The sequence below is a fragment of the Rhea americana genome, unplaced genomic scaffold, assembly GCF_003343005.1.
Source record: "Rhea americana isolate MKP2758 unplaced genomic scaffold, rheAme1 scaffold_6, whole genome shotgun sequence".
Taxonomy (NCBI): Eukaryota; Metazoa; Chordata; class Aves; order Rheiformes; family Rheidae; genus Rhea; species Rhea americana.
Window position 1 is genome coordinate 5,416,661 of NW_028186756.1, and position 12,398 is coordinate 5,429,058.

Here is a 12,398-nt window from a genome sequence, read left to right on the forward strand (position 1 = left end):
AACATGAGCATGTTTTAATCTCTCTCCTTTCTACAGGATAATTAAAAATATTTGCATTAAATTGGAATGAAGTTTCTATACCATGACTTTTCTGAAAATTGTGTACATTGCATTTTCCAGGAAAAAAGTTTACTCAGCTTAGAAAAGCAAATCAAATGAAATCACTTAAGCAATATTTCACAACTACCACACACAATTTACTTATTTGTGACTTCAGCATGTTTAGTACTTTTTAAGAATGACTAATAAAAATTAATCTTGTTTCCAAGAACTGTTCTAAAAATATTTAAAACTTTAGTGTCTGCTCTGGCACACAGGCGCCTTTTTATTTGCCCTCAGAGCAACCCAAAGCATAGACGAATCTTTTAGCTGGCTTTACGGTGCATACTCCCCCTATAGATCAACATTTTTAAACTGGGCTGAACACACAACTAGATAAAACTTAGTTGCAATACATAATGTTTCTGTAGTCTAGATTTGCCAAAATTGCAACAAAGCTACAGAAAATTTCTATGTAGAAAGCAAAAATAGTAATACACAGGTATATCAAAACTGATTTCGGGGGGGGGATCTCATGACTTGTGATTAGGAGTATATCCCTCAACCACACTGAAACATATTATGCCTACTTAGTTGACTTGTATTTGAATTTTAGCAATAAAATTAAATGTATACAATCAAGAGAAGTGCCATCCAAAAATACTCAGTTTTGGACACAAATATGAAAGGTAAGAATCTCTGCAACATCCAGTTTAAAAACATGAAAAACGTTACACTCACCCTTTTAATTGAGGAGCTCTCCAAAGAGTTTGAATTATATTTAGGTGTTGATGATGAAGCCATAATAGGTATCTGATGAGAAAGCATATATTGGAGACTTAAACTTCCACTTGGACTACACACCGTTTACAGGAAAGATTTAGACACTGAAAGTCTGTAGGTAGACATCAAGAGCTTGCAAGAATATTCTGCAGGATGGCATCAATTAAAAGAGATCACATCACCAGCTCTGGAATTGGTTCTTATAAAGAATAATCCCACTCTAGCTGTATTTCATAATTCAGTTTGAATACTATTATTAGTCAAGCCAACAGAAATTAGAGCACTTGCTTTAAGTGACAGGATACACACACTAGGAAACACAATCTACTTGGAGCATTTATGTTTAGAATTTTCATTTAGGAAAACATGAACAAACTAAACAATTATTATTAAGCTCTTGAAGTCACAAGTATCTCAATATATTCAAGTACTTTGGGAAGTTTAAAAAAGAAAAGCACAGTACAGGARGAAAGGAGAAACAGCGAGTTCCACAGTACTTGTACATTTAAACCTCCTCGTCCTTCCCCCATTTCCTAAATTAAAACTTCAGTTAACCCACCAGAAGAGGGAGCGTATTACCTTCTGGACTCAATAGCCTCGATATATTTAAAGAAAAAGGCTCTTTTTAGATTGAAGCTTTTTTAAAAAAATTGTATTGACTAAGGACAGAAGTGCATGAATCAGAATTAACCTTTTAAAGCACTTCCTGCTATTGCATAAGGGGTGTCTAGAATACACACATGGAAAAAAACTCACATTCCCTGTCCAGACAGCAACTTTTTAGCAAATAATTCCCCTTCACTAGTCTCACACCCTTCATCAAGCCCACTGGACACTGTACAGCTATCTGGAAGGGGATGAGATGGCTACAGACTGCCCAATCCTTGTTTCCATTGCATAAATGGAACACTCCAGCCTAAAATAAGCACCTTCTCTCCCCCTTCTACAGCGAGAAAAGTCTGCATAGGTGTCTGCACCGTGACAAATCAGCCTGTGCTCCTGCCCAACAGGCTCTCAGCGATGCTGCAGCTGACCTACCTGAGCAGTAACAACAGATTAAACTGCAAGATCTGCAAAGCTTTGAAGTTACTGGGGCAGTACAGGAAAAAGTCTGCACAGGAAGAAAGCAAAAAAAACCCCACTTGAAATCCTACAGGTTTGTTACCTTGTTACAACGTCCAAATATTCTTCTATGTTTTATAAAGAAAACACAGGAAATAAGACACTGTACTTAAAACTACAGTATTCTGTGATAATGTTCATCAGAAGAGGCATAAATAACACTCTTCCAGGGGAAGAAAAAAAAAGAATCTATATTAAGTTGGTAAACGAAGAAAAATGATTCAGAATATCGAGCTGCTTGTACGGCCCTGCACACTGAGATACTACTTCCTTCCCCCAGCTCTTGCAATCTCAACTTTTCCCAAACTGTGAAAGAGGGGTCCTGAGCAAATTTTAGTCAACTCTAAAGATTTAAATGAAGTGCTATAAGCAATTACTTTAAATTACTGTTCTTCTAGGCTACCTTCCAAAGAAAAAAACTATTACAACATTGGAAATGAATGTTTTGACTATAGAGTCTAGAAAATGGAAAGAAGATACTTTGGCAGTTTTTCCTTACTTGCCATATCTTACATACATATCGCATATTTGACTTTTTCTATGTTGTTACATGAACTTGTCTGTTGTCCGTAAGCATCCAGTATTTAAGTTTAGATTATTTTTCCTAATTTATTAAAGCATGTTCAAGTTTTCAAATAAACAGGTATTCATAAAGATAAAAGGTACATTTACTGGGAGGCTTGTTTTAAAATATTTTTCCCATGAGAAGTATTTTTTGTTCTTATTGCGAGAAATAAGGTAAGAGACAAAGGCCCAGCGTAAGCTGGCTGAGCACAGAACCCTCCCGTTCCTGGGTCAGCAGCGCAAGGCCGCCTTGCCGGAGCGCACCTAAGTTTAAGCCAAGGGCTGCACCAACCAGCGAGGCAAGCGAGTCCGAGCAAGCCCCGAAAGGGGCTTGCAAAAGATGCGGCTGCTCTGGCTAGATGCGCCCTGCAAACGGAAGTCTGGGCTGCGGCAGGTTTGGGCACAGCCACACTGGTTTTGCATCCTGCAGCTACCGCGGCTCCACCAGYGAAGCCGCAGAGCCGGAGACGCAGCAGTCGCACAATCCCACCTGGGATCCCGGACCTCCACCTCRGCGCCAGCCCGTCCCGTCACAGCTCCCTGTGCCCAAGCTCGTAAGAACACAGCTAGCATGGATATTCCTGAAGGTTTTTAACGCTACCTCCAGTCCTAGCAGATCTACTGCTCGCTTTGGGAACAGTATGGAGAGGTTTAACAGCTTTCTGCTTCCTCCATCGACTTCCAGATTTCCTCCCTTACTACACACACGCTGAATTTTGATGGAAGCGAAGCTTTACCCGAGGTGAGTTACATCGCCAACCCAATCACTTGACTTTAAGAACACTGGCTGCAACTTTTGCATCAGTTAAAATAACTGAGATCCTTTAGTTACAAAAATCTCTCTTTATGGCACCTGAGGATACCGCAGTGTGGAGCTCACCTCCCCTCCTCACTGCCGTCCCACTAGGCCACTTCAAGCAAATGAGACTTTGGGACAGTTTTTATAGCTGAACTTTGTGTGTGAGTTTGCATGTACATAAATGAGTTTACTTTGTGTAAAATGCTTTCAACACTCCTCAGAAATGCTTTCTTTAGACATACTTTACAGTGAGAATGAATTTACTCACTGACTTCCATTTCAAGACATAGGAAATAGTCTATAGAATGTATCATTACAGAATTACAACCAACTGCTGCTTCATTTCCAACATATATGATGCAAATTAGACTTGTTTAKAGCTAATTAAGTTCAATAAATATGTATTGGAGGTAAAGTGTTATCTGTCAGATTTTTAAATCCATCATGCAATTAATGCAAGTTACTTTGCCAGAACGTAAGTGAAAATTCTCTTAACGCTACCTAAAGTGTGGTTGGATTTCCAAGCAAAATTTAAAAACCCAAGTACTAAGCAGCACATTTATAACCACCCACATTTGCCTGATTTTTATATGTAAACTACGGTCAAGTAATTAAACTTCAGTTTATGTTTTTTTATATTACTTTATTTTGTATTTATAAGACAAGGCATAAGATTTAAATTAAGAATTTAAGCAGCAGAGTCCTGCACCTCAAAGGAATAACTCCTTGCAGCAACAGAGGCTGGTGGCCGGGTGCGCGGGCAGCAGCGCTGCAGAGGGATGCTGCAGCGGGAAGGCGTCTCGCTAAGCTGCGAGCTGAAGGGCAGCGAGCTGAAGGGCAGCGAGCTGAAGGGCAGCGAGCTGAAGGGCAGCGAGCTGAAGGGCAGCGAGCAGCGCGGCCCCGCAGCGAAGGCGGCGGCGGCGTCCTGGGCTGCAGCAGCACGAGCACGGCCGCTAAAGCGAGGGAGGTGGTCAGACCCCTTTACTCAGTGCTGTGCCCAGTTTTGGGTCCCAAAGAAGGAAAAAAAGAAATCCACTCCTCTCCTCTCCTCCCTCCACCCCAAGACAGCCAAGCAGTGAAAGAGTGAAAGAGGGGCCCAGGGAAGCTRTACAGTCGCCACCCTCAGCAGCTCTCAAAACCCAAATGAATAAAGCTCTGAACAACCTGGTCTGATCTCAAAGCTGACCCTGCTTTGAGCAAGAGGCTGAATTAGAGACTTCCTGAAGTCCTGTCCAACCTCCAGGCAACAGATAAGATCAAATTCTCATTTAAAAGTACTGTYAATCAAGGATGTATCCTCAAAGAGGTGGTTTCCTTTATATAAAAGGAACAAATATTTTCAAAAACTGTTTTTAAAATGAACCTTAAATATTTCCTTTTATAATATTATTTTTCTGACAAATTATAGAAACAGTTTCTGGCAACCTGCCAAAGTAATATTGCCATGAACAATTCAAAAGCATACTCCATCATAGGCTTAAAATAGCTACATCTTTCTAATTATTATGGAGCAGCAGTAGTCCTTCCACACAGGAAAAAAAAAATCTTACAAGTTATTTTCCACTGCAAATGTATTTTATTCCCCACTATCACCCACATATACTTGTATTAAGTGAAAACCACACAAACCTCAAGGCTTGCCAGCAGTGCAACAGAAGTACAATTATGCCACAAAAATCTAAAACAAATCAGACAGCTTTGCTTATAATGTTTTGCAGTTACAAACGGTTGAACATTTTTCCTTCATGTAGAGTAGCAAGAAGTCAAAGCAGTTTTTTCTGGGTTTAGCTTGATCTAATAAACAAAGCTTTGTTAAAGTTATCAAAACTTAATATAGTAACGCTACCAAGAAATGCAGGCTCCAATGATCTTAAAATAACAATTAAAACAAATTACTTGGGACTTTTTTTTTTTAGATGATATTTACACTTGTGCTTCCTAGGATTCATGGCAATGGAGTCACAACAACTTTTGAGAGGATGGGCACTGAAGGGCAGATTAAGGAGGCAATTCAAGGATTCCGTTGACTTTTACCAAGAAATGCACATGCACACAGACAAAATCTATATGAATTTTAAAACTTGTCAATAAGCTTTTGAGGATTAAGAAATCAGAAGTAACTAGGTAATATTCCCTTAGGGTTCTTCACTGCCAACAGACTGGAGGGAGACAAAACACCCACCATATACTTCTGTGGGTCTTCTCACGCTACCTGTCGTCTTTAGAGCCTATGAAACACGCAAGGTGATGGAAAGAGCAAAGGCAGCAGAGGGGAGGCTGTGTCTGTACATCCATCAGTCCCTTATCAAGCTCAGGAACTCACTGGCACATTTATTTCCCCTTCAAGATGCATGCACCTTGGAAAGACAAACAGATGCTTTTAAGCCCTGTAAGCCACAACAATCTGAGGAATCTAGGTGTGTTTAGGATCCAGGAATAAATTAAGGCTCATCTGATATTTCAGTAGGCCTTCTAAGGCTTTGTCTTCACCCCAGAATTAAACCAAGTAACTTGCAACTGTTGTACAACTAACTGGGCCATGCTTACATTAAATCTTTACATACATAAAGCATTAGTACGTGCCCAGAAGACAGCAACAGAACATCACCAAAAAAAAAACTGAGATCAAGTAAACTGCATCAACTAAATAGCTATGAGCACTACTTCCCAGATACTTAATGTTCTTGACCCTCCATTACTGGATTAAAGTTTCAGAAAAAAAATCTTTTAATGTTGTGCCTGCCTATCACTTGGTTCAAGAACAATTTTGACAGCACTTAATGTTAAAAAAAAAATCATTTTTATATAGTCCATAGTGTTCAATAGGTTAACCTGGAAAGATGAGGAAATGAAACCACTAAGTTATCACACAGAAGACAATCTATTGAGTAGAAGTGCAGAAGATGTTAGTGAGACCCACAACTACAGCTGAATCAATTATTATCCACATAAGGCCAACTGAAGAGGGATGAGGGGTGTTTTGGGGTTTTTTTGTTTGTTTTTTGGGTTTTTTTTTGTTTGTTTGTTTTAGATATCAGATTTATCAATAAGGTGAAAAAGTTCAAAGACTGAATGAACATTTTCTAGAAGCATTTTGATTACTGTGTCCCAACATCTGTAACAAGACACAAGGTAATGCCAGTTCTCATTATCCTGCTCCAGATAATGATTTGCGCATAAAATCTGTTCACCTCCAAGGCTTCTCCTAAAAATACAGCTACAAAATTTATTATGCTTCCCTTCACTATTCAGCTTTAAAATCATTCAGGAAACAATTAGAGCACTTCTAAAAAGAGCAATATTTACAAGTGGACAGTTATCCTCTAATACTTGAAAGAGATCAGATCATTAGGTTACTCATTGAAGATCTGCAATCCATCTGCTTGTCTAAATTAAAGTGAAGTCATTTTCATAGTTATACTTGATACCAAATCATAAGTTGYTTAAACGAGAGAAGAATTAAATATGCAAACAATTTTTCACTGTGTTTGAGAGACAAAAGAAGGTTAGTGCAATTAGACATAAGAAGCTGCTCATACTCACACAGAAAATGAAAAAGCAGATTTACAGCAAGGTATGCCAGCATTACTGCACGAAATAAAGCTCTCTAATCTTTGTATAACAACCTTCAGAGACAGTATAAAAATACTGTGTTGCGCTGCCTTGATAAAATTAAAAGCATAAAATAAAGTCRAACTCCTTAAGAAAAAACATACCAGTAGACCCTATAACTACATAGAACAGAAAAGAATACATAGGTTTTCAGAAATAACACACAGAAGAGAGTAGAACGTTAGGAACGTCTCAGTAAGATGGAAACGAAATTAAGCTAAAATTTGAAAAGGAAAGGGGGGAAAAAAGCATGTTTCATTTCAAGTGTGAGGTGGAGGCACAGGAAGAAAACATAAATCCTTTTTAAGAAATGGAAAAGCATCAGTCCTAAAGGGTTATGCTAACAACAGTGACTAAAATGCCATATTAGATGRTCACTGAAATAAGCATCAGCATCTCTAGCATTACTAAACGAGTGTTTAAGCTAATGACATCAACAACAGTCCTTCAACTCATTAAAGATCTAATAAATTTTAGAAATAGATACGTAAATCTACAAGGTTACCAAGTCAAAAGAAAGCTCCATATCACTAGCAATGAAGGTAGTTTTCCAGACACTGGCTGCCCCAAACTATGCCAATAAACCAAAAAGGAACACAGTGAGATCAAAGGGCCATCATCAGCCAAACAAGTCTGCAAACTCATCTTTTATGTGATGAGTTATGTTTCAGTACAGATAAACTATATTTGACAACTGAAAAACGTGAGCAGAGATCTCCGAAGGTTAAAAAAGCTACTGAAAAACAAGTATAATGTAAAGCAGAGCATTCCAGTATCAAAACAAGTATCAGGTATCAAGAAAAAATAAAAAACAAACTGCACAGAAATCCTTGCTTATATTTATTTCCCCAAGGGGTAACGGAGAGAGGGGACAGGCTTTCTGAACAGTAAAATATACCAGTACAGGTTGTTATTTATAAGCAAAACTCAATTTTTTACATAATGATTTTGCTCATATTCTCTATACAACTGACATTTAGTTATACTTAAAAAAAAAAAAAAAAAAAAGATTAATATTTGAAAGTCATACAGTACCAACATCAAGAACATGCCTAGCACAATGCCAATTTACACACTTGAGGCCAGTAGCAGTTACTTGTCACTTGTTACACAAGTGAGAGCAAACAAAAATAAAGTTCCATAAAACATATGGAAAATCAACACATCTGTGAGACACAAGCATCATTTAAACAAGAAGAGGAAGAGGCTCTCTAAAATCACTTAATAGAGCATTTAAGATTTCTTCTCTGTCAGAGTTCAAGGACAAATTTTACCTATGATGTGCAAAGGTGATTTGTTGCTGAAGATCAAATTATGTGCTTCTGCCTACATTTTTTCCAAACTTTCTTTGGAGTCTATATGGATTACTAGATCATATAATCTCCTATTTCTACCTTACCATCAGTTACAGGACATAAAATCCTTTCAAGTGTAACCTCTCAGTAATAGGTTCTGCTGCTTTTGCCTTTCCCAAGCAAAACCTCAGGATTACTATCGATCTCGGACTTGATTATGCCACTAGCGGGTCTTCTTCCCTTCAATGTCTGAATCATCCTTCCCTACCTGCACGGACCTACTGAATCTACATTGTCTAGGGAAAGCACATGAGCTTTCAAATCTCTCTAAGAGCCTTCTCAATTCAAGCAATAACTAGAACACAAAAATCATATCAGTAATACAAGGCTCAAGAGGATACTGTACATGTGGAATATATAAAAAATAGAGCTAGTATTTGCCCTTCCGCACTAAAGTTTAAGTCAATTTATCCAGCTTATCAGTAATGAACAGCAAAATCTGGCTGAGTTCTACCCCCCCAAAAAAAAAAAAAAGTAAAATAGTATCACTACTAGAAACTAGAGCTACTTGTTTGCTAGAAGCAAATTCTCTCTCAGACTTCCGAGTTTAAAAAAAAAAAAAAAAAAGAATGAAACATTAATTAAGGACCAAAGCACCAGAGTCCAGCTTTCTGGGTCTGTGCCTTGCATTTTACTCCTCTNATAGAGCTAGTATTTGCCCTTCCGCACTAAAGTTTAAGTCAATTTATCCAGCTTATCAGTAATGAACAGCAAAATCTGGCTGAGTTCTACCCCCCAAAAAAAAAAAAAAAGTAAAATAGTATCACTACTAGAAACTAGAGCTACTTGTTTGCTAGAAGCAAATTCTCTCTCAGACTTCCGAGTTTAAGAAAACTGTATTCCAGCATGCCTGACRCTCTGCCAGACTGTAAATGGCAAACCTTCAAACCAACACGGGAGTGCTGTATGTATTTGTGAAGAATCGGAACTGTCACATAAAAAACATTTTCTAGTTCCCTAATACAGCCCATATTTAGAAGGGCAAGTCATTGCGCCAAAGAACATATGAACAACATATGTGAACAGGCAGACAGAAAAAAGAGTGCACAATAGTCAAGTGACTGCTAATGCAACAAACAAATCAGAAGGGTACCAATTGCCTGCTCACTCCTATTTTATGGGCATCATTACACCAGGTAGTTTTGAAGACACTGACAAATCCCAACAATTGAAGTTCTACAAAGAGAACCATGTAGCTGAAACCAGAAATTTTACCAAATATTTCCTCAGTGCCACTAGATCCTATGAGCCCCACCACCTACACTTCTGGACATGTTTAGCACCAGCATCTGTTTCAGTGGTAATAAATATATTCATTTGCTAGGTCCAGTTTTCTAGCATTGTCAGAGGTCTATTCCCTGTAACTTATGCTAACAACTATTTCTGCCCACTCTTACACTTCCAGTTTTCCTGAATTTGTTCTATGCATAATTCCTTTCTTCTGTCATTATTATGTTTTTCTGACTTTTTCTTATTTACTCTGATAACTCTGAGTAGTAACTCTAAAGTGGAGGTGACAATCAGGAGACTGAATCAGAATAAATAGCAGGTCTATAACAAATAGCTTTTATATCTAGTTAGATTAGGTAGAAAGGCAAAAAAAAAAAAAAAAAAAAAGAGGGTTTTTTAGGAATCATTTGTCAGGTTACCTTCAGAATCAACAATCCATCTACAGGATGCCTCTTCCTGCTAGCTGATCCATGGCTTTCTAAACCCACTCAGACTACTTTCCCTACTTTGCATCCCCTGCAGGGAATGTATACCTCCCACATTGTCAAAAGCTGATGCAGTTGACAAGAATGCCTATGGGATAGCAAATATAGCTTCAAAGTTTTCTATTAAGAAAGCCTTCAGCTGCTCTCTGCTCATTCTTCTTGAAAGATATCCCCTTAGGCCACTATAGTTCTACTGCTAAAGATATAACTGATGATTCCACAGGAGAAATGGAAATTATATCTGTTATGCATTGATATAATGTATTTAAAAAAACTACATTATCATGGCTAAAGTGACATCCCTTGTTCAGGCTTTCCTCCAACCTTCCTTTGATAACATGTACCACTGACTCATTCTCTTTCATCTGCTGTGTTTAGYTCCCGCTCCCTGTACAAGTGTTCTTTCTCTGAATACACACTGAATTGAATTACACATGCTACTGTGGAGAAAATACCATTTTGAGTTTGTCTCCGTCTGAAAAAAGCAGACAGAGCACTAATGAAGTCATTAAATTGTTCTTTGTTTCGCTCCCAAGGAAGGGGTAGGCAAGATTACCCTGCCCACACCATTCACAGGGCAGCACCATACCTTTGGGCACGCTGTCTTTCAAGTAACAGGCACGGACTTCCCTGGGCACAGGACGTTTGGAACTTCCTTGAAACCACAKATTTCACACCCGCCGATGTACATGTTGCATAGTGCTGAAAAGCCCCTGGCGTGTGGCCTTTCCACCTATTACACGTAACCACCCAGTGAAGAAGCTGGAAACTAGTCACTCAGATTTTTCCAAACAAGCCAACAAAAAACCCACAAACACGTATCACGTATCTTACACAAAAGTGTAAACCAGTCTGCTTAAAAACATTTACTTCTACTTTCCCATGCTCAAGAAGCCTCCAGGTTTAGTAAGTCACTTCAGCTGGGAAAACAGAGGCCCCCTTCAGTGTGAGATGAAAGGATAGCAGGGTGTTCATCACCTTCAACATTCAAACAACATCTGAATTTTGTAYCAGGTCATTGTCAGAACTGCAATAGGTAGAAAGACGTACTGTCTGTGCTGCCAGAATACTCCAGCCGACACTACTTCTTAAAAACTTCAGTAATGAAGCAAAACCCCAGAACAGTCACTGCTAAGGACACTCTGGAGAAGAAAACAAACAGTAATAATTCTCCTTATGTTTTATCTCGTACCTTCAACTACTTGATCCTATACCTGCTGGTAAGGAGTGAGCTGACGAACTTTCTCCCCTAAAACTTTAAGATACACAGGTTTAATTTTTCTCTAACATGCAAATTCTATATAGACACCTTAGCATACATACATTCACCATACATATTTGAACATCTTACCGTGCACTGTTAAGTATTTATTCTCTCATGCATTCCCAAAGAATATAAACATTTATTATTTTCTTTTCCAAAAAAATTCTGACATGAATTTAATATGAAATTTTATTAGGGGAAGTCAGCAAGAACGGAGCAAGAAGAGAAACTTACTTTTCACACAATTCAAGTTCTTACAGAAATGGATGTGTTCTCCTTTTAAAACACACACACACATAAAACTAAAGATTTACAGTTTGCTCCCATGATGCTAAACTGGCATTCTAAATTAACTATTATTAGTTAATATTGCAACAATACACACAAAGAATATATTAATACTAGAGTTTGTTCAGCCTTAACGATGCTGCAACCTGTCTCCTCGGCAGGTGCTTCTTTTGCTAGTCTCCTGAGCAACCACCGACTGATAAACAGCGCAGAAAGAAAATTCTGTATTTTACTGGAAACCTCTCTTAACTCTTGTGACTTTTGCCACACAACGAAGCTACGTGCAACCGAAAAATCCCCATGTATTAGTTTCCTACGCTTAACAGCTTTTTAAATAACTGTAAAGCTTAACTTCTTTTTAACCATCTAAACCACAAATTAACATTAAAAAGAAACTCCAGCAGGAAAGAGAGACTGGTTTTGTGCAGCGATCCCTCTTGATCGTAAGGCACCTGCCCTTCAAACCTGGTTAATGATAAACAAACACGAGCGGCAGCAAGCGGCAGGCACGGCACTGCTCAGAAGCAGGCAGCACGCACCAGGGCCAAGGTACCTCGCGAACACGCACCGCCGCAGCTCGCACCTCTCGTGACGAGCCACTCGCAGGCCAGCCGCGGAACACCTCTCACCACCCTCGCCTCCTCCCTTCGCGCCCTACTCTAGAGTCGCAAGGGAGCCGCGGCTCTCGGGGGGCAGGAGCACGGCGAGGCGTTACGAACGGGCACGGCCGCAGCCGCGGGCACCCGGCCCGGAACGAACCAGCGGCCGGAGCCCCCGGGCCACGGCGCGCTCGGGAGCGGGGCACGGCCAGGCTTCGCCGCTCCCGCCCGCGGCGCCTCGGACGCCGCGAAGGGCCC

The 12,398-nt window shown here is 39.4% G+C and overlaps 1 protein-coding gene across 6 annotated transcripts in view; it reads right to left on the bottom strand.

Moving 5' to 3' along the window:
* MTM1 (myotubularin 1) overlaps window positions 1-12,398 on the bottom strand; it is a 44,749-nt gene that overhangs the window by 31,616 nt on the left and 735 nt on the right. The window contains exons 1-2 of one of the 6 annotated variants that reach the window (XM_085319745.1): window positions 12,125-12,328; window positions 781-852 (exon numbers count right to left, since the gene is read on the bottom strand). In XM_085319745.1, coding sequence (XP_085175871.1) covers window positions 781-843 — 63 coding nt within the window. In that variant the 5' untranslated portion in view covers window positions 844-852; window positions 12,125-12,328. Of the gene's footprint in view, window positions 1-780; window positions 1,186-10,578; window positions 11,360-12,109; window positions 12,329-12,398 lie in introns of those variants that run through there. The other 5 variants (XM_085319746.1, XM_085319744.1, XM_085319743.1 and 2 more) reach the window with 5 other exon arrangements.